Source organism: Medicago sativa, chromosome 3 (assembly GCF_051527215.1).
Source record: "Medicago sativa cultivar Bolivia chromosome 3, Bolivia_mono, whole genome shotgun sequence".
Lineage (NCBI taxonomy): Eukaryota > Viridiplantae > Streptophyta > Magnoliopsida > Fabales > Fabaceae > Medicago > Medicago sativa.
Genome location: NC_140751.1, coordinates 90,875,276 through 90,897,107, shown reverse-complemented (window position 1 = coordinate 90,897,107; position 21,832 = coordinate 90,875,276). Strand labels below are relative to the sequence as shown.

Below are 21,832 nucleotides of genomic sequence, written 5' to 3'. Positions count from 1 at the left end.
GTCGGGCATTAAGCCCCCATAGCTAAGGTCATAAAGAACCTGTCAGGCATTAAGCCCCCATCGCTAAGGTCATAAAGAACCTGTCAATAACGTTCAATCCATTAAGCTAATAACCTCCAATTCTGACTAAAATATTCGGTTCCAATTTAGCTTATGGTCTCTCCTTCCAAACAATCCCTTCTAACTATCTCTTAACTAAGTTTTCCAAGTTGTCGTGAATTATCATCATCTATTTTTATCATTCCTATCAATCCTTTCATAATTCTTTTTTTTTTTTTTCTATTCTAACCTCCAATTCTACTTACACTAATAATTCTCATATTCTAATAAATAATATTTCTCTACTAAATATATAATAATACACCAAATAACAAATATATATCTATAACAATTAACAAATATATTATGCTAGTAAATACCAACATATAACATAACAAAATATCGCTCAACAAAATATATTAACTAAATTATAAAAAGACATCTAATCTCAACAAATCATATATCCCTCATATATATCATGTAAATATATAAAAAGGAGGGCGTTACAACTCTCCCCAACTTAAAAGAATTTTGTCCTCGAAATTCAAGCACAATATAAAATAGAAAATAAATTTAGTCATTACTTCTTCAAACAAAACACAAAAACCACATCAAGTTAGTCAGTTAAACATGATCACATGAAGAAAAAAAAACATAACTACTAAATAGAAAACATGACGACACTACACAACGACTCATCTACTTGGCCGGACGGACCGACCTGCTCTGATACCAATTGTAACACCCCGTTTTCCCAACGTAAAAATTTCATAATTAAAAATCAGAGTATTTCAACTTAAAACGGAATGCTACATACTTCTTGAAAATCACAAAATAGATAGTAATAATTATCCTTCAAGTTCAACATCATAAATCTGAAATTACGCAGCGGAAAATAGTTCAACATCATAAAAGTCTTGGCACGCAGGCCTTATCAGAAAATCTCATAATTTGGTTCAATAGTTATTCATAAAAAAAGTTCATAAAAGACACGTAAGGAATAGAAGTAAAAGCAAGCCCCCATCCCGTTACGTATCAGAGCACCTAAGACACACTTGTGAGGAATCCACTCACGGCCGCAACTATTCTTGGTTACCTGCAAGTTACTCATGCGAAGAGCAACATTTCCAAGAGAAGGGGTGAGATTTCTCAAACAATAATATTAAACATATAAATCATATAAAATACATTTAACAACTTAAACATCTTATAATTCATTAATCTTCTTATATTGGTCATAAAACTATCATAATACTAATCATAAATAATCTTCATATATCATCAATTACTAATCTTAAACATCATTATATAGTATCAAATAATATCATTATCAAAACATAGCATTTATTGAAAACAACTTCATAATCAAGTTCACAATCAAATTCATAAACAAACATCATCATTAAATTTATCATAATCATCGAATCACAATCAAACTTCATAATCAAACCTCACTTAACTCGACAATTGTACTCAACTCGACTATGCAACTCTTAACATCTAAAATCATATTAGCATCTCATCAACCTAACAACTTGACAACTCGACAACTTCATTACAACTTAGACAACTTCAACATGCATGTGGTACCACCAGGGCATTAAGCCCCCTTCGCTAAGGTCATATTTGGACCTGTCGGGCATTAAGCCCTCATCGCTAAGGTCATATTTGGACCTGTCAGGCATTAAGCCCCCATCGCTAAGGTCATATTTGGACCTGTCGGGCATTAAGCCCCCATCGCTAAGGTCATAAAGAACCTGTCAGGCATTAAGCCCCATCGCTAAGGTCATAAAGAACCTGTCAGGCATTAAGCTCCCATCGCTAAGGTCATATTTGGACCTGTCGGGCATTAAGCCCCCATCGCTAAGGTCATAAAGAACCTGTCAGGCATTAAGCCCCCATCGCTAAGGTCATAAAGAACCTGTCAATAACGTTCAATCCATTAAGCTAATAACCTCCAATTCTGACTAAAATATTCGGTTCCAATTTAGCTTATGGTCTCTCCTTCCAAACAATCCCTTCTAACTATCTCTTAACTAAGTTTTCCAAGTTGTCGTGAATTATCATCATCTATTTTTATCATTCCTATCAATCCTTTCATAATTCTTTTTTTTTTCTATTCTAACCTCCAATTCTACTTACACTAATAATTCTCATATTCTAATAAATAATATTTCTCTACTAAATATATAATAATACACCAAATAACAAATATATATCTATAACAATTAACAAATATATTATGCTAGTAAATACCAACATATAACATAACAAAATATCGCTCAACAAAATATATTAACTAAATTATAAAAAGACATCTAATCCCAACAAATCATATATCCCTCATATACATCATATAAATATATAAAAAGGAGGGCGTTACATCATTTGACTGAAAGGTCGCGGATTCAAGTCCTGGAAACAGCCTCTTGTGTAAAACAGGGTAAGGCTGCATACAATACACCAAATGGTGGGACCCCTTCCCGGACCCTGCATATGCGGGAGCTCTAGTGCACCAGGTTGCCCTTTTTAGGTAGTCTAATGGCTAGAATTCACCTTATAAGGTGAACAAGTGGGGTATCCGAGGTTCGAACCCCGGCCCCTGCATATAATAACGCATTGTCCTACCAACTAAGTTATGCTTTAGAAATATAATAATATAGAGTTATTAATGGGATCTATTAGTAATTTTGTTGTGGTGTTGGGTTGAAGGAATTAACTGCTTATTAAGTATTGACATTAAAAATTTATAAAGATAAATATTGTGTACTTATGGCCCCACTTAAGCACCCAAATATGGGAGCTTCATTGTGTATGGTCTAAAATAGGAGTATGTTTAAAGAGTTTGTAAGATTTAATTTAACTAACAATGTTAATATTGTCATATTCTATATATTCATCTGTTTTGAATATGAGATTTCAGAGTAGTATGTGTGTGTGAGAGTTTTAGATGATGTTTATTACTTCATCTACAAATAAAAAATAAGTGTAAAAAACACACTTTTATATATGAAAGTTTATATTTCAAAATTAAAATAGAATCAATAAGTTGCAATGCAACTAAAAATTGTATTTAAAAAATGTCTTCATTTATTTTACAAGTAAAATAATTTCTAGTAGTTGACTAAAATGGAGGTGCTAATAATATCTCGATTTTTAATACAAGGGAAATTCCCCTAACTGAATCGGGTTACTGAACCGGGATATATAACAAATCGGGCCCATATCGTTTTCCATTCTTATAGCGAGATTTGATTTGATTTTCCCTCCGTTGAACCGAATAATCTGGAAGGAAATGGAATCGGTGGGTGGAAGCGGTAGCAACGAAGTTGAAAATGATTTGGAAATGAAGCTTTTACGTGACCGATTCAGACTCTCCGCAATCTCAATCGCCGAATCTGAAGGTTCTGTTCAATTCAATTCTTCAGTTTCACTTTTCTTCAATTGAACATTTCAATTTCCTAATTCTCCTTTCTAATTCGCAGCTAACAAAAGCGGTATGGAAGTTTCAAAAGTTGTTGTCGCTTGCGTTGCTGATTTAGCCTTCAAATACACCGGTAATTCAAATTAACATCACTATGATTACAACGTGTTTGAAATAATAATTCCCCTTACAATGCTTATATTTTTACAAATTGATGGATTAATTAGGTTTAGTTTCGATTTGTATGTTAATTTCATAATGTTTAGTTAAATAATGTGATTAATGCAAGTGTTATGTGATTAGAACGGTTGGCTAAGGATCTTCAACTATTTGCACAGCATGCAAATCGTAAATCTGTAAATATGGAAGATGTCATTCTCTGCGGTTAGTTTCCTCATATTTACCTGATTTTTCATTTTCTAATGTTTTTGCATTGGTTCTGTTGTTAATCTGAACAAATCACTAATTAATTATCGTTAATTTGGTTCAGCGCATAGAAATGAAAATCTATCTGGTTTGTTGAGGACTTACTCAAATGATTTAAAAGCGAAAGATCGTCAAAATGAGAAGAAGCGAAAGAAAGATGCTAAGAAGAATGACAAAACAACTGTTTAGTATATTGCTATGAATGACTGGGTTTATACACATGTGATCCTATGAACATATATTGCTGTGATTAGAAGAATTTGACAAGTTTTCTTGGATTTGTTAGCTCCATCTTTATGGTTTTGTTATGCACTTGACAAGGAAATGTGTCTTATATAGTTGTATAAATATTCAAGTCCAAACAGAATTCTTATTCCAATGCATATTTTGTTTGTGCTTGTAAGTCTTCATTTAGCTAGTTGAATTTGTTGGAAAAATGAGAAGATCCTCCTGACTCGTGTATAAATGAGAGTGTGTGGATTGGTGTTCTAGCTTTGTTTTATTTGTCAACAGTGTAAGGATCAATTGATATTTGGGCACAAGCATATGCATAACAGTATATGCAATGTCACATACAGCAAAACAAAGCACCTTAATAATCTTGGTCGAATATCAAGCAAATCACCCAAAACTAGGAGGAATTCAATATCCTAAAAAAGATTTAGAGATCATAGACTATGCCTTGTTATCTACCTTCGAAGACAAGGCATGAAGGTTGGCAGAATTTACCTCTTAAAGATAATTAAAAATCACCTCTTAGATGAATAAGTGGTTAGAAATATCAAGTAGCCGCCTAATAGTCTGGTGCTTTGCTTTGATGTTATTTGGGACTGATTTGTGTTTTCGAGATTTTGAAATTTTAAGCCGCAAAGTGAATATTGAGGTCCGATCTCATAGTCTACTTTCTTCCTTCAATTCAAGCATGTATAGTGGTGATGGGTTTGTTTGTTTCTTTCTAAGGTTAATTAGATAAGGAAAAGGCTAACAAGTGTCTTTATGACACTTGATTTGATAAGAAGTTTAAAGTATAAATGTTAGTTTGTGAATTATGTATTTAACACATTGAAACATCAAAAAATAACTTTTTCTACATGAAAGTTTTCAATTGTTTTCATTTTCTGAATCCTTAACAAGCGACTTAGCAAAACCTGTTAAATAAATAGTTTTTATAAATATTCTGAAAGTCATTTTAGTCCCTACAAAAAAAATCAAATTGTATTTTTTATTTCCTTTAGCATTTTTCGAGACAAAAAATATTGACGAAAAAATTTATAGGAATTAAAAATGTTCATGGAAATTTTTGTAGGAACTAAAAATATTGACGAAAATTTTTACTAGGACTAAAAATGTAGTTTTTTAGGGATTAAAAACGAAATTCTAGATATTTATAGGGATCGTTTACTAATTAACCCCTATTTTTATTAAATAATTAAAAAAAAATCAGCCCTTGAATTTTTTTTTACATATGTAATCTAAATGAAGCATTGCCTAAATAGAGCATAACCCAAAAAAACAACTAAATTTATTTGTTTTGTTTATATGATGTTACCCGAAAAGTAAACAACTAAAATCCTATCAAAAAGCTAGTCATTATAATATTTGATGTTGTTTTATCCCTGATGCCTCAAAAAACAGATGGCAAAATTGCTTATTTAGACTTGGAAGTATGAAATTTACTGTATCCCACCTCTATAGGGAATGGAATGCTTGTGCTGACAGCCTTGCAAATTTGGGTCTCTCTTTTTCTTCTTTTGAGTTATTTTGGTAAGACACTATCCCTAATTTCATTAGGGGAGAGTACATTAGGAACAGGTTGGGTGTGCCAAACTACAGGTTTAGCACCTTTTGAAAAGGTCTTGGTATAGTCCCCCTTTTCTATCTTGTACTCTTTTTTGTTTAATGAATTGATGCTATTTGCATCTTTTAAAAAAAAAATTGATGTTGTTCTAAATTGATTTGTAACCTGCTTGAATAAATCAACCAAGAGAAACATTTTTAATACCTACCAAACTTTAGTTAATGTCTGTTTTATAAATAAAAAAAATATAATTGATGTTGTTCTAAATTGATTTGTAACATGCTTGAATCAATCAACCAAGATAAGCATTTTTAATACCTACCAAATTTTAGTTAATGCATGTTTTATAAATTAAAGAAAAGATAAAAACACACTTTTAAAAGATAAATTATGAATATTAGATAAATCACATGCAACTTATTTTCTCTCATTTCTTATGAATTAATCAAGATTCTTATAGTCATACATTTCAATCAATCACTAACGACAAAACTTAATATATACATGAATCACCAATATATTTTGACAAGGATACATATCTTTCTTGTTCTTCGTGTATTAAAAATGACTTTTGGATTCATCAATTTCAACTACAAACACCACCAACAACATGTGCTAGCATGAACCACTGATATGTCTTACAAATAATACTTGTATATCACTAATTTGTCACGTATTAAATATGAATTTGAGTCATGCATATCATAAAAGAATAGATATTATATAGATTAGAAACACAAAGTGATTGTAAAGTTTAACCTCTCTTATATTTAAGTTATATGTGTGTGTGTGTGTGTTATATTTATCAAATAACTAATTTGTTTTATAAATAATCTGCATATAATTCTGTTACATTCTTTTATTCTATAGACACACTATAAATTACATTATTTACCCATTTAAAATTGGAAGAGAAACATTGATATCATTAATTATTTATTTAGTTTCTAATTCGTGTTTATTTATTCTTTTATGATTTTTTTTCTCTTTTTTGCACAAGTGCATAAAATAAAAGACATTTTATGAGCACACAATTACCAAATATTGTTACACCTCAAGTATTAACATATATTATTTTAAAAAATTGAAAAATATTAACGATGCCTCTGTGACAATCTTTAAGGGCTATAAATAATAAGTTTTTGAAAAAAATGGTGTAATCAATACATTAAAAATTGAAGTATTTGACATTCTTAAGAAATAATTTATGTTCAAAAAAAATTAATGTCCTCTATATATATTTACACAGATTATATATATGTTCAAAAAACAAATGTATATATTATTTCTTAAAAAAAAAAATGTACTCCCTCCGGTCTCAAATGTAAGAAACTTTTCACTTTTTAGATTCATTCAATAAATGATGTATGTGATCTTTATTATAGACCACATGCATCATTTATTGAATGAACCAAAAAAGTGAAAAGTTTCTTACATTTGAGACCGGAGGGAGTATGTAATACTAGCAAAATTTGGTGCCTTATGTGCATGGTGCTTTGTCTGTGCGATCGTTCATCCCGACCGTGCTGTAACCACCGTCCACAAGTTGAGTTTCAATGCATAAAAGGAAGTTATATATTAAAAAAATTTAGTGCATATTATAAATACATTAAACAAGCTTGATCAATTATCAGTTCTTAGAGATCATGTCACTCTAATAACATCTTTTTGTAACAGTCCTTCCCAAAAAAAATAAAATTATGATGATCGTTATATTATGATAAAACAGGGCTTGAATACAATTTATCTATTGTGGTTTTTTCATTGTTTGATGATCGTTATATGACGAAGAAAAATATGAGGAAAGAAAGTTTGATAAAAAAAGGAATGAGATATGAGTATGATAAGTTGTTGTTGTTGTTGTTGTTATTATTATTATTATTATTATTATTATTATATATATATATATATATATATATATATATATATATATATATATTCAATGCATACCTGATAAGAAACTACATGATATATACTATTTTATTATACATTATTATATATTTTATATGACTAAATAACACAAATATTATTTGCAAATCACAGATCCTATGAAAGAATTGTAGGTTAACCCAACATCTAAGGAGTTATTCACATGTAAAGTTGTTGGTCTAATTTTGCTAGCACTTGTTGTGGCTTTATATGATTTTGACGAGTCACAAATCTGAACCCAACATAAATTTCTTTTATGTTAAAAAAAAGATTTGTTTTTGATTTGTTTTAAATTTTAAATAAATTTTCATATTCTTATAGTTTTTAATATTTACTTTATTTTAAAAAATGGTATGTAGACCAGTGAAGAATTCGAGTTTGGAACCTCGTCCACTACATATTGCAATGTCTCTATCAACTAAACTATGTTAATGGGGGCTTTCAAACATAATTTTTATTCAAAGATATCTTAAACCACTAGGTAATATTTATATTAATTTAAATTATTATTTATAATTTTAATATAAACTTTTATCTTTATTTATTTAATATATATATATATATATATATATATATATATATATTATGTATATTTTAATTTAACACACACTACCCTTCAATTTTATGAGTGGATACCATTTCCACCAATTTTCGCAGAACATGTTTCTGTTAGTTTTCCTTTAATTTGTTAATTTTTTTATTACTTTTTTATTCTAATTTCTTTTTTCATTTTTACTGCGTATAAATTTTTTTGTGAGATTGGTGGAACGTAACAATTGACATTTATGAATTTGTCAACGATATGCTCTGAAATGGATGCACAATATTTCGAGTCTACTGAACTATTTTTAATTAGATAGAGTAAGGTCCAAACAATGATGACATCTGATAACATTTAACCAGATAAAATCGAGGATAGTCTAACCATAAAAAGAGTAATATCAAACACCAAAAAAGTGCACATTCACAACCAGGAAATGGTATTTTCAAATAGGAGTTACATCCAGTTCCTCTTGAATTCCGCTGGCCAAAATACTATGGAATTGAATTGCGCCACAAGATATTAAGAGATGACAAAAAAATAAACAATAAAAAAATAGATTTTTGTTATGTATCAAGTTCGTCTATTAATATGCAGTGTATCAGAATGCCAAATCAATGTAATCAATGATATATTTTTTGTTTCAAATTTTATGCTACATTTTTCTTTAATATCATTAATTGAATAATTAATTTCTTTAAAAAAAAACTATTTTTTTAATTAAATTTGGACTTGATTATTTCATTAACATTTGGTTTTGTTAATTAAGCAACTAAGTAAAAGAACATAATCCAAAAAAAAAACTAGTTACAATTAAAAAGAATAAAAAGGAACGCAACTACAACTTTTTGCCTTTTTTCAAAAAAGCGGTAATAGTGTATTTAATTTGAAAAGGGTGGTAGTTTAGTGTTTGTTTTTTCAAAACAATGGTAACGGTGAAAAAAGGTATGTAAAACAAAATCACATATAACAAGCAATCAAAGAAAATTCTAAACATCTAATTGACAATTAAAGACCTAAGATCAATAAATGAATATAGAAACCCTAAAATGCAATGCAGTATAAAAAGATTGAGAAACCTCAACACAACATGTAAAACATAATTACATATAACAACAATCAAAACAATTTCTAAACAACATCTAATCGACACTTAAAAAGCTAAGACGAGAAATGAATGCATAACCTTCAAGATGCTCAATATTTGTTGCCACACCATCAAAGATGCATTGTGGAAACATGCAAGATGAACGAGAGAATGAGAGGATGTGTTGTGAAAGGTGAAGAGAACATAAGAACTCGTTAATAGAGGTTGAAACACGAATGGAGGTCAAATGTGTAACACCCTCAAACCCCACATACAATATTTAATAAATAAATTCAACAGATAACACAAGGTTCAAAGGGACACGTCATGATTAATCCAAAACAGTCATAAACATAAACAGTCATCGCGAAATAAAATCTCAGACATCATAAAATCATAGTCTCCAAAATCTAAGATACGTCTCATAACGGACTCAAAGTTCCTCGAGCATAAAATCCATAAAATAAATAAGACTCTTGACATCCTAATCAGAGCACTACTACAAGACTCCAACATAAAAGCATATAAAAGGTGAGTAAGCATCATCAATCCTGCACGTCTACACCACGAGGATGCAGGTGACCAAAAAGCCACTGGAGAGTAAGGTATACGTTCAACATAAAGAGGATATGAACTCTCAAGCATAATATTTAGGATTCAATATAAATACACATATTCATATTCCATCTCATTAAATCAATTAAACAATTACAACAATTCTCAAATTATCATAAGATATAACAAGTATTTTAATTCCATCCTCCCTCTGTGAAGAACTAGAAAGAATGATGAATTCCTTTTTATTGGGGTTCAAAAAAGAATGGAAGTCGCGGTATAAACTGGTTGAGATGGGATAAGTTAACCCATCACAAAAGCTTAGGTGGTCTTGGTTTTCGAAACATGGAAGCTTTCAATCTCTCTATGCTTGGTAAACAATGATGGAAACTCATCAAAGATCCTAGCTCCTTACTTACTCACATTCTCAAAGCCAAATATTTCCCTAGACGGGGTTTCTTGGATGCCGATATAGGACATAATCCAAGCTATACTTGGAGGAGCATTTGGAGTTCCCAAAATCTTGTTAAATTGGGTTTTAGATGGAAGATTGGTGATGACTCTTTAATCAGTATTTGGTCTGATCCGTGGATTCGTTCTCTACCCTCATCTAAACCGTCAACTTCACCATTTCCTATCATGGAAAATTTTATTGTCCGTGATCTCATGAATATTAATGATTTGGTCTCTTGGAACACACAACTTATTTTCACTATATTTAATGTTCAGGATGCTGCTGCTATATTAGCTATCCCCCTTCAGGACAGATCTCTTGTTGATACTCCCGTGTGAAATTGTATGGGGAATGACTCATATTCACTTAAATCAGCCTACTCTCTTTGCATGTCTTTGGTAGCTGAACCTAACAATGTCGAATTTGATCGAAATTGGAACCTGATATGGAAACAACTTGTGGGACAAAGTCAACTAAGTCACATAATACATTATTGAAGATATTTAAGTTTAAAATTGTGCATAGACATACGTAACAGAGTCAACTAAGTCAGATAATATGAGACGGAGAGAGTATTTTTTATCAAATTCTTGTGCAATATTACTACACAATTTTCCATTGTTTCTGAGCAATTCATTTGTTTATTGAGACTTTGGATCTATTTTGACATGTGGCGGAAGTTTTTCTGAGCGGGAAAATTTGGATATTTTGTCGTGGCTTGGCGCGCAGCTGAAGGTGTTTTAAAGAATCTTGAAAATCTGAAACAGTGCATCAGAATGATGATACACAGACACACTCAACCTCAGAAGGAACAGAAAGACAGACACATGGAAAAGGCATTTTGGGATGCTTCAACTTCAATCTTCAAATCAACAAGGACAGAGAGTACTCATGCAAGTATGCTACTACTGACCATTTTTGGCACCTTCTGCTCTTATTATTTTACTCGACTCGTTCCATCCCTTGCCACATTTACTACTGTACTAGTGTACCTACCTATACCATTAAACTTGTCAAAAATTATGATCCTCCATGGTAAATTAAATATTGGTGTTTTTAATGTAGTCATAAATACTGTGAATAGTTAAAATGATCTTCAAAATTGTTACTCCAGTTAGCACCGAATAGTTCTTAATTATGGCAAATTGTTAAATATATTCATGAAATTATAAATTGTCCGTCAAACAAAATAATCATTTGAAAATTTGAAATTTTTTTGTTTTTTTTACCGAATGCTTATATTTTGAAGACTAATTTACCCTCATAATTGATGAAAAGATAGAAGAAGAAAACACTGTTCAAAGAGGACAAAGTCAGTTGCGATTTTTTTGAAAAAGAAAAAGGTAAAGAAAAGCGTAAGCCTGTGTTTGGTAGAGGAGAAGAAGAGGAGAAAGAAGTTGAAGAGAGAGAGTTAGGAGAGAAGATGAGGATTTCTGTTGTTTGGTTGAGGTGAGAAAAAGGGAAGAGAGAGTTTAAACATGTAGGCCCCACGGTTTTTAGACTCTTCGCACAACAGCGAAGAAAGACAGAAGAGAAGCAACTTTTTGGCAGTTTTACATTTTTATCCTTTCATTGCATCGTAAAAGACAAAAAAAAATGCAACACTTGTGTTAATAGGCTGATGGAGAAAAAGTTGTGAAATGCATTTTTTAGTTTATTTTATGAAATGGGAGAATAGAGTTCAAAAGTTAAAACATGTAATTGTTGAATGTTTAATTAATTTAAAAATAAAACATCGAATGAATTTATCTTTTTACACAATCAAAATTATTTTGCTATAGGACACAATAAAACTATTAACACGTTAAACGAATATAAAACTTGAATGATTTAATCATTATAAAATTAAATTAAATAATTTAATTACTTAACTAAGATAAATTTTAATAAAGTATTAAGTAAATTTTAGTACAATATTTTTATTGTAGGGGTAATTTAGTAGTTTTATAAATAATCAACACTTCTCTCTCTTCTATTTCTCTCATCTCTCTCTTATACCAAACAATCCATCAAATCTACTCTATTTCTCACCTATTTCTCTCTTCTCTCACTCTCTCTCACATATTTCTCTCTTCACAACTTCTCCTCCTAACCAAACACACCCTAAAAGAGTAGTAGAAAGCATAAATAGTCAAGATGTCAATAATCTCTCCCAGACTAACTAGATTGGGAAAGAGCCAAAAAGATTGCAGGTTGATGATGCTTTTAGTACTTCTCAATTCATCCCCACTCAATCCTTGTCTTATTCACTTGTCCTCTTATTTATACTACTACTCCCTCCCTCCCGGAATAACTGATACATTTTCTAAAAAAAAGTGTCCCAAAATAACTGACTCATTTCAATTTTCAATACAACTTTCATCATTCCCAATACAATATAACACTAAATAATACTACTTTTATCATTCCCAATACAATATATTCCACTTTCCCCTTTATTTATACATTTTTCTTAATATGTGTGAAAAACAAAATTGTGTCAATTAAATTGGGACGGAGGTAGTAATTAATTTACTAGTGTGTTAACCCGTGCAATGCACGGGCGCTAGGCTATTTTTTTATTCTCTTAAATATATTATATTTTTTCAAAGAAAAAAAAACAACTGGTTACATTTTTTTTAGTCTGTAAAATAATTATATTTTTTGTTCTATTTTATTTTTGAAACAAAAAATTTAGAAATTTTTTATCATATTCTTTGTTTGGCTCCCTTTTCTTTCTGATAATATTAACCTAGAATACATAAGAATAAGTTAGACTTGCCTAACTTTAGATTTAATTCTTTTTGAAAAGGTGTTGAACTATTTTCCATTTTCTTTCTTTGTATTTCTCATTTTTTTTAATGAATTTTGATAATGAATCTTGCATTACTTTGGTTCTAAAAAAAGTAATATTTATCAATGACAAATAGTTTCCCCGTATTTTTTCATGATTCAGTGATTAATTTTTTTTGAAAGATGATTCAGGGGTTAATATTTGTGGCATATTTTTTTTAATACTTATCACTCTTAAATATTTGTCCCGTGTTTTTATGTATCAATGAAAAATAACACATGTGTTTTTGTTCCGGTGATATATATTTCTTCAACATTTTATTGTGTATTAGGGGTAAATATTATACATGTACTTTTTTTTTTGAACGAAACAAAGTTAACTATTATCATTAATCATCCAATGTTCAATACAAGAAGGATAAGAATCAAAAATACGGTGACTAGCCCAAGAACAGGCCGCCCTAGCTAAACTATGAGCAACCATGTTCGCTTGTCTCCTAACAAACTTCACCTCGAAGTTGGAATGTAAAGATAACTGATAAATAATACTAGAAACAATAGCATAGAATTCCGAATCACCCTTGCACGGAGACGATAGAGCTTGCACTAGAGTAGATGAGTCGGACTCAAAGACAACCCGGTCCCATCTGTTCGCATCAGCAAAGTGAAGAGCCTCGAGTAAGGCTACTGCCTCCCCCTCCAAAACTGTCATATTTGCCCGCTGCCATTTTGTTTGAGCCCGAATAAATTGCCCGCGGGAGTCTCTAACACAACACGCAAAAGATGTAATATGGTTACGGTCATGGAACGCGGCATCCACATTGCACTTCAACCATATCTCGCGTGGTTTCTCCCAAACTGAGCTGTTACCTTGCACTCTATTCTGTCTGTGTTGCACAACCGGTTGTGGGGGATGTTTATGAACCTCCTGCCATTGCTGCCATGCATCTAGTGCCGTCCTCCCAATGCTTGTTGAAGTATGATGAGCGGCATTCCAAATGACATCATTACGTGCAGCCCAAATTTGCCAAAGAAGTGAAGCCACCCGACCAGCAATGTCTCGGCTTTCGGAACGACATATATCAAAAACAAAATCGGTCAAACTGCTCACAGTTCCAACTCGCGGTTGCAACACAGTCGAAAGGCCTGCCCAATACCAACTTTCACGCGCCATCGTACAACCCACAAAAGCATGCCAATCATCCTCAACATCCGTATCACACCAGGGACATATCACCTCACATTGTACATGCCGTGATTGTAGTCGGAGACGCGTCGGAACACACCCTCTGCATATCCTCCATAACAAATTACGTGCTTTGTGAGGGGAATTCACATTCCAAATTCTATTCCACTCTCCTTCAACATGGAACCGATCAGTATGTAACAACTCCATCATAGCAAGTTTATAACCAGTCTTAACAGTATACCTCCCGTTACGTTCCATCATCCACGTTATTTTATCATTATGAACTTCTGCAAAAAGTGGTGTGTCGAGAATAGCTTGCACCATATCATCTGGAAACAGAGATTCAAGTTTATCAATATCCCAAACTCGTTCCTCATCAACTATCAAATCAGACACACGCAAACTATGCACATCCTGACTTTGTGGGGATTGAATCCAGCTACCATGACCACCTCGAACCCATGGATCATTCATCACGCTGACCTGCTGCCCATTTCCAATTGTCCACCTACATCCATATAAAAGTAAGTGACGCGAATTCCAAATACTCCGCCAAGAAAAGCTCGGGTTGTGTCCAAGTTTAGCACCCAAAAACGAGGAATGTGGGAAGTACCTCGATTTAAAGATTCTAGCAACCAGAGATTCAGGTTTAGACAGAAGGTTCCATCCTTGCTTAGCTACCATAGCGAGATTAAAAGCTTTGAAATTCCGAAACCCCATTCCACCAAATTCTTTGGGGCATGCCACACGTTCCCATGCCATCCATTTAATTCCTCGGTTGTTACTCCTTCCTCCCCACCAAAACGCATTGATCATCTTTTCAATATCATCTATAATTGAATTCGGCAAAAGATAAATACTCATTATGTATGAAGGAATAGATTGTAACACAGATTTGATCATAACTTCCTTTCCAGCCTTCGATAATGCGCGTCCCCTCCATGCATTTATTCGTTTCCAAATACGATCCTTGATAAAAGAAAAAACAGACCTCTTATCTCTACCAATCATCGAAGGTAATCCCAAATACTTTCCGGTACCCATCACATGCCGGACACCAATAATGTTTGACAAATCCTTCTGCGCAGCCTCACTCATATTACGACTGAAAAACACCTCAGACTTTGATAAGTTAATTTCTTGTCCAGATGCTACCTCATAAGTTTTAAGAATAGTGAGTAAACGTTGTGCTTCCACCACACTGGCCCTGCAAAACAAAAAACAATCGTCTGCAAACAACAGATGGGACACCACTGGTGCGCCGCGACCTACTTGTACCCCATGGATATCACCTCTATTAATAGCCTTATGTATTAGAGTCGAGAGGCCCTCAGCCACCAATATGAATAAATATGGTGATAATGGGTCACCTTGGCGCAACCCTCGACCGGGTACAATAGGCCCCACCCTGTCAAAGTTCATAAGCACCGAATAAGTAACAGAACTAACACACATCATCATCCATTGGATCCATTTCTCATTGAACCCCATTCGCGTAAGCACACCACGAAGAAACCCCCAATCCACTCTATCATAAGCCTTGCTAATATCAATCTTGAGAGCCAATTCCCCTCTCCATCCCTTTGTCTTCCTCTTCATTGAGTGGATTATCTCGGTAGCAATTAACGCGTTGTCCAATATAGAGCGGCCCTCAACAAACGCTGACTGCTCCTCTGACACACATTTATCCAAACATCGTTTCAGTCGATTAGCGAGCAACTTCGACACCATCTTATACAACACATTACAAAGAGATATAGGCCTAAGATCTTTCATATTATCCGGGTCTTCGCACTTCGGAATCAAACATATATTTGTTTCTGAAAGATTTGAAGGGAAGTAACCGCGATCCAACCAAGAAACCACTGCCTGAAAAATATCATCACCACACACATGCCAAAATCTCTGATAAAATGCCGGATTAAAACCATCTGGACCTGGGGACTTGTTCGGTTGCATCTGAAAAAGAGCTTGACGCAATTCTTCTTTTGTAATAGGTGCTGTAAGCATTATATTGTCATCCATCGACACACACTGACTCATCAAATCCAGCACCGGTTCATGCACACCTGCATTCGCAGCAAATAGTTGCTCAAAATAACCTTGTGCCACAATACACATATCCTCTTGAGACGTAGCAATCCTCCCATCATCCGTTCGGAGCTTACTAACCTTCTTTACTTTGCTGCGGGCTACCACAGATGTATGAAAGAACTTAGTATTCATGTCCCCTTCCTTCAACCAGTGCATTTTCGCTCTTTGCTTCCAAAAGGCCTCCTCCTGTACAAGTAGTCGAGCATGCCTCGCCCGAGTTTCAACATATTGAGTACGCATCATACCATTCGGCTGGGTACGAAGCTCCTCTAATATACGAATACAATGGTTAATTTCTTCCTTGAACCGAACTCTCTTCCTCCTACCCCAGCTTTGCAACTTCGTAGAACAATTCATAACTCTATCACCGAGCTCCAACCCCCTAGTACCACTCCAGCCATCCACCACCACCTCCTCAATATCGTCCTCTAGGAGCCAACTGTTTTCAAATTTAAAAGAATAATTATACCTCTGATGAACCGTAGGTATAGTATCAAGCAGTATTGGAGTGTGATCTGAGTGAGAAGTAAGCAAGTTTGTAAGTTTGACTTCTGGAAAATGTTGCAGCCATTCAGGGTTTCCCATAGCCATATCCAATCTTTCTTCCAGCACTCGATTGGTACCCGGACTTTTGATCCACGTAAATGGGTGACCATGCAATTTAATATCGGACAAGGCACAATCTTCAATCGCTTCACGGAAACCCGTACACAACCAATTAGGATGAGGATGAATACCAGCTTTGTCTTGTTGAGACAACAAATCATTAAAGTCCCCAATGATACACCACGGAAGAGATGACATATCCCGCAGCTCCCGAAGTAAATCCCAAGCATCACGACGACGCGCACGTTCAGGAAAGCCATAATAACAAGTTAATCTCCAATCACCAGCTTCTTTATCCTCCACAATCAGATTAATGAAATTTCGAGAGTAATTTAACACACGACAATTAGAACCATCTTTCCAAAACACTGCCAGCCCACCGCTCCTGCCTTCCACATCAACTGCTAAGCATGAATCATATCCCAACATGATGCGAATATTTTCCATGCTTCGTGTATTAGCCAACGTTTCTGATAGGAAAAGAATGTCTGGTTTGTGTCCCCGGGCCAAGTTTCGAAGATTTGGAACTGCACTCGGGCTGCCCAATCCCCGACAGTTCCAACTCAAAATAATCATTGGTCCCGGCAGTCCTGGCTGCCAGGACATGCCGATAAAAAATGCTGAAGTGTCTGATTTGTGGAATCCTCGACAGGTGGTTTGTCCTCTCGCATACGCTTTCTCTGAAACTGATATTCCATGTCTGCATTATATTCATTCTTACTAGTACTATGCACCTGGTTTTGGTTATCAATAGTTGAGGAAATGACTGAACATAATGTACCCGACCATATATCTTTAGTCAAGGTCAATAAAGGAGCATTTACATGCCTTAACTCCTTCACGCCATTGGTGGCCCCACATGGCACAAGCGTAGAACTAGTATGCTTACCCACTAGTACCTCCGACGTGGTCACCCTCTCCACAGAAGTCGGAGACGGTTGTTGCCTACTGGACTCAGACTGCCCATTTGTTTCGGCTCTCCTCCATCCCTCCTTTTCCACATTAGCCTGAGAACCCCCATCTTCCCGCAACCACTGTGATGACGCCCTCCCCCCCGGCTTCCATGGATCTGCCCTAATAGCATTTGACCACCGTTTGGGAATCGTAACGTCTGGCTGAGAGAACCTAACCTCGCACTTGTTCTCGCTATGTCCTAGCACCCCACACACAAAACAGAAGCTTCCTAATCTCTCATATTTGAAATTCACTACACACCATTCACCCCCATTCGCCTTGATCTTCTTCCCTATCTTCAATGGCTGTCTGATATCAAACCTCACCTTCAACCTCATATACTCACGCCAGAAGCTAGAATTGTTATTTCCGTCATACTCCAAAAACTCTCCAATATAGTTCCCTAACCCCATTCCGACTTTCTCCTTCATCATACCGGTTGGCAAATTGTAAACCCTAACCCATAGATTCATATAGTTCAACTGTATATCCTTTAACGACACCCCTATTCGCAGCTTCTCCAGAACCAAAGAATGATTGTCATATGTCCACGGACCACCCTTCAGTACCTCCTCCATATCCAGTTTGTGAAAAAATTGGAACAAGAATAGCCCTGGTTGCGCTTCCTTCACCGCCACCCCCTTCACCGGTCGCCACACCTCAGACATCCGTATCTTCATCTCCTTGAGTCGAACTGGCCGGTTGACAAGAAAACGTCCCACCAAACATAGGCGAGGATCATGTTCAGAATTATCTTCATCTTCAATATCGAAACTCAATCCCTCATCATCACTTAGTGACAAGTCTTCGAAAGTTATCTCAGTCATCGTACCCACGCTTGAAAAAACACCAACACCACAAACTCTTACAAGAAGAGAAACACAAAAGCTCTCACAACGGAGAGAAAACCGTCAGCAACCGGAAACCTTAAACGAGCAATTTAGAAAACCAGAAACAATCGCAAAAGCCTGAAAGATTCGCAATTGCACTATCGTAATTGGACGTCACGTATTCAACCAATGTCCCTTTTTGCTATCGGTGCACAGTAGTTGAAACCATCATGGATACTATATATTATAACATAATATATTGGAATGGCAGAAGCAGAAGCACTATCGCAAAAAGCAAAAAATTGGAATCGCAAATCGTAAACGTAATCGCAATTGGTCGATCAAACTATCCCAATTCCTATACTTAAATCACATGAATAATGGAAAAAAGGTATTGGCGCCTTACTTAATTATGTTGAACACGTGTTTGATGAATTCAATGAAAGTGGCTATGGTTGTTGAAATCTTAATGAATGAATGAAAGACTCATGCGATATGGCTAATTAATTGTGACTAAATCTGGAATCGGTGTTGACACATAATCGCAAAATCGCTTACGACTTTGATCGCAAAATCGCAAATTTTAATCGCTTACGACTTTTAATCGCTATTAATCGCTATTACACATATGTACTTATTTATTTATTTATTGAAAATATATGTTTCATGTTTTTTATGTATAAGAGACGAATATTTGTCCTTTTTTTTTTTATATTTACCAGTGATGAATATTTGTCTTGTATTTTGTTTAAAGTAATGATGGTAAAAAATATTTGTCTTGTGTTATTTTGATTCTTATATCTTGTTTTTCTTTTTATGTATCAATAACAATATTTTTCAGTTTTATTTTTTAAATATTTCTTAATGAATATATATATATATATATATATATTTATATTTATATTTGTATATAGCATTGGAAAATATTTATCCCTCCCTCAAAAAAAAATATTTATCACGAGTTTTATTATGTATCAGTTACTAATTATCTTTGTTTTTTTATTACATGTATTTATCAGCTATAAGTATGTGTCCGGTACTTTTTAATATTTGTTAGTGAAAAATATTTGTCTCGTGTTTTTTTTAATATTAATTAGCAACAAAAAAAAAATTGGTCTGATCTTAGTCTTATATGTAAAGTTGAGACAATATATATGCGATGTTGTCATGACTTCTTGAATTTCATTGACACTGACTCGAAAATTATACATGATATAGACAAACTCTTCTTTCAAAGAAAGTTTTAACTTGTTAAAAAGTTTGCGTACAACCATTGCATGAGTTTTGTGACCTTGCATGTGAAAATAATTAAAAAAATATTCATATAACATACCAATCTTTTATAAATTACGACAACTTAATAGTATCAAAATATAAATTCTAAAAAACTCACATAGTTATCCATTAAAATCAAACGGATGGTCAATGGTTTCTCAGAGCTCTTCGAATCGGTTGATGTCCATAGATATTGTCATTTAAAAAAGGAAAAAAAAGAATTAGATAAAAATGATTCTGTGAGTGGTACAACATTATTGAGTATGTCCCTAAAAAAAACATTATTGAGTATGAAAACTATTTATAGCCCGAGTGGTAGGCAAAATTCATTCTATGTTAATGTGAATTTATTAGGCTCAATGTCAATGCTATGAATATGAATTGCTTTCTATAAATAAAAAATGAATTTGAATGGTTTATACAAAAATGAATTGCTTTCTATAAATAAATTCTTTTTGTGTGATTTGTTTTCTAATAATAGGACATGTGGCATTGAATTTGTTAGAGGATTTTGGATTTGCCATGTGGATTATTCATTTTGAACATTCTCAAATATATGTATAGAAGATTTTATCATCGCATCTAGATCCATTGTTTATGGGTTGGGTTGAAATTCATAATTAATCATCTACCTATCTATTTTGAGCATACCCATTTTAACAAAATTTTAAACAGGAACTTGGCTTAATTAATTTGGTGTCTGGGCCACATTAGTACATTATTGCTTATTAATGCAATCAATAGACTTGTGAAATATGGTCTTATAAATGCAGTTCGATCGATAGCTTCGTGATGTTTAAAACTTTGGATTTTTCATACGACCATTAAACTACTTTTTAAAAAGAAATTGAAATATACTACTCTCATCATGTGACACTGTTGTGGAGCCGGTTAACTCCTCCAGCAACAATCCAACAAGTCAACATATGATAATTATAATACTACGTACAAAGAAAGCATACCGGATTCACTGCAAGCAACAAAAACACGCAGTCACGTATTCAGGAAGATGTAGACCGTTCAATCTTGATTGAAATGTTTAGAAAATAGACAGTTTTAATTTTTATTTTATAATTAATATCAATTTAAAATTTAGACTGTTCGATCAAGATCAAATAGGTCTTAATAGTATCTGATTATGTTATATGGTTAATTTCCTACTGTTACAATCATTACATTGGGGGGGGGGGGCTCTACAATGGAAGTGATTGATTAGTTTGATTTAATTGTTATCCACTTGCTGTTCACGTGGGTTGCCCTCGCGGACGAAAATGGAAGAGTGTCCCTCCTCCTATGTTGTTTCCACGTTTAAAATTACTAAAGTGAGGCTGCCTGTATATTTTTTTATACAACTAATTTCCATTTCGTATTAAATATCATGCATACTCCCTTCGGTCTCAAATGTAAGAAACTTTTCACTTTTTAGATTCATTCAATGAATGATGTATGTGGTCTATATTATAGACCACATACATCATTCATTGAATGAATTTAAAAAGTGAAAAGTTTCTTACATTTGAGACCGGAGGGAGTATACACTTAGGTCTTAGGCTATATAATGCTGCTATCAATTATTTAATGTGGATGCTGTATACAGTGAATAAAATATAGGCTTAAATATGGTTTTGGTCCCTGCAAAATAGATCAGTTTTGGTTTTAGTCTCTGCAAATTTTTTTTATAGCTTTTGGTCCCTGCAAAAATAGGTCAGTTTTGGTTTTAGTCCCTGCAAAAAAATTTTATAGCTTTTTGTCCCTGCAAAAATAGACCAGTTTTGGTTTTAGTCCCCGCAAATCTTTTATAATTTTTTTAATAGTTTTTTTTTTAAAAAAAATTAAAAAAGTTAATAAAAAAATTCTGG

At 33.5% G+C, this 21,832-nt stretch overlaps 2 protein-coding genes across 2 annotated transcripts; one reads left to right on the top strand and one right to left on the bottom strand.

The window, feature by feature from the left end:
* The first annotated feature begins 3,142 nt into the window (after positions 1-3,142).
* On the top strand, positions 3,143-4,332 carry LOC146941848 (Histone superfamily protein). Its single transcript, XM_085758025.1, has 4 exons — positions 3,143-3,443; positions 3,525-3,596; positions 3,767-3,847; positions 3,954-4,332. Exons 1-4 carry the CDS (start codon positions 3,335-3,337, stop codon positions 4,076-4,078), a joined length of 387 nt encoding a protein of 128 aa, XP_085614151.1. The 5' UTR covers positions 3,143-3,334; the 3' UTR covers positions 4,079-4,332.
* Positions 4,333-17,486: 13,154 nt separating this feature from the next.
* On the bottom strand, positions 17,487-18,695 carry LOC146941847 (uncharacterized). Its single transcript, XM_085755690.1, has one exon. It carries the CDS (start codon positions 18,693-18,695, stop codon positions 17,487-17,489), a length of 1,209 nt encoding a protein of 402 aa, XP_085611816.1.
* Positions 18,696-21,832: the final 3,137 nt, after the last annotated feature.

What these genes read in the sequence shown, in the direction of transcription:
- LOC146941848 (XM_085758025.1), top strand. Translation starts at nt 3,335, where the DNA reads ATGGAATCGGTGGGTGGAAGCGGTAGCAACGAAGTTGAAAATGATTTG. An exon ending in CTCAATCGCCGAATCTGAAG is followed by an intron (nt 3,444 to 3,524) that starts GTTCTGTTCAAT and finishes TCTAATTCGCAG; the next exon opens with CTAACAAAAGCGGTATGGAA. An exon ending in TTTAGCCTTCAAATACACCG is followed by an intron (nt 3,597 to 3,766) that starts GTAATTCAAATT and finishes TTATGTGATTAG; the next exon opens with AACGGTTGGCTAAGGATCTT.
- LOC146941847 (XM_085755690.1), bottom strand. Translation starts at nt 18,695, where the DNA reads ATGACTGAGATAACTTTCGAAGACTTGTCACTAAGTGATGATGAGGGA.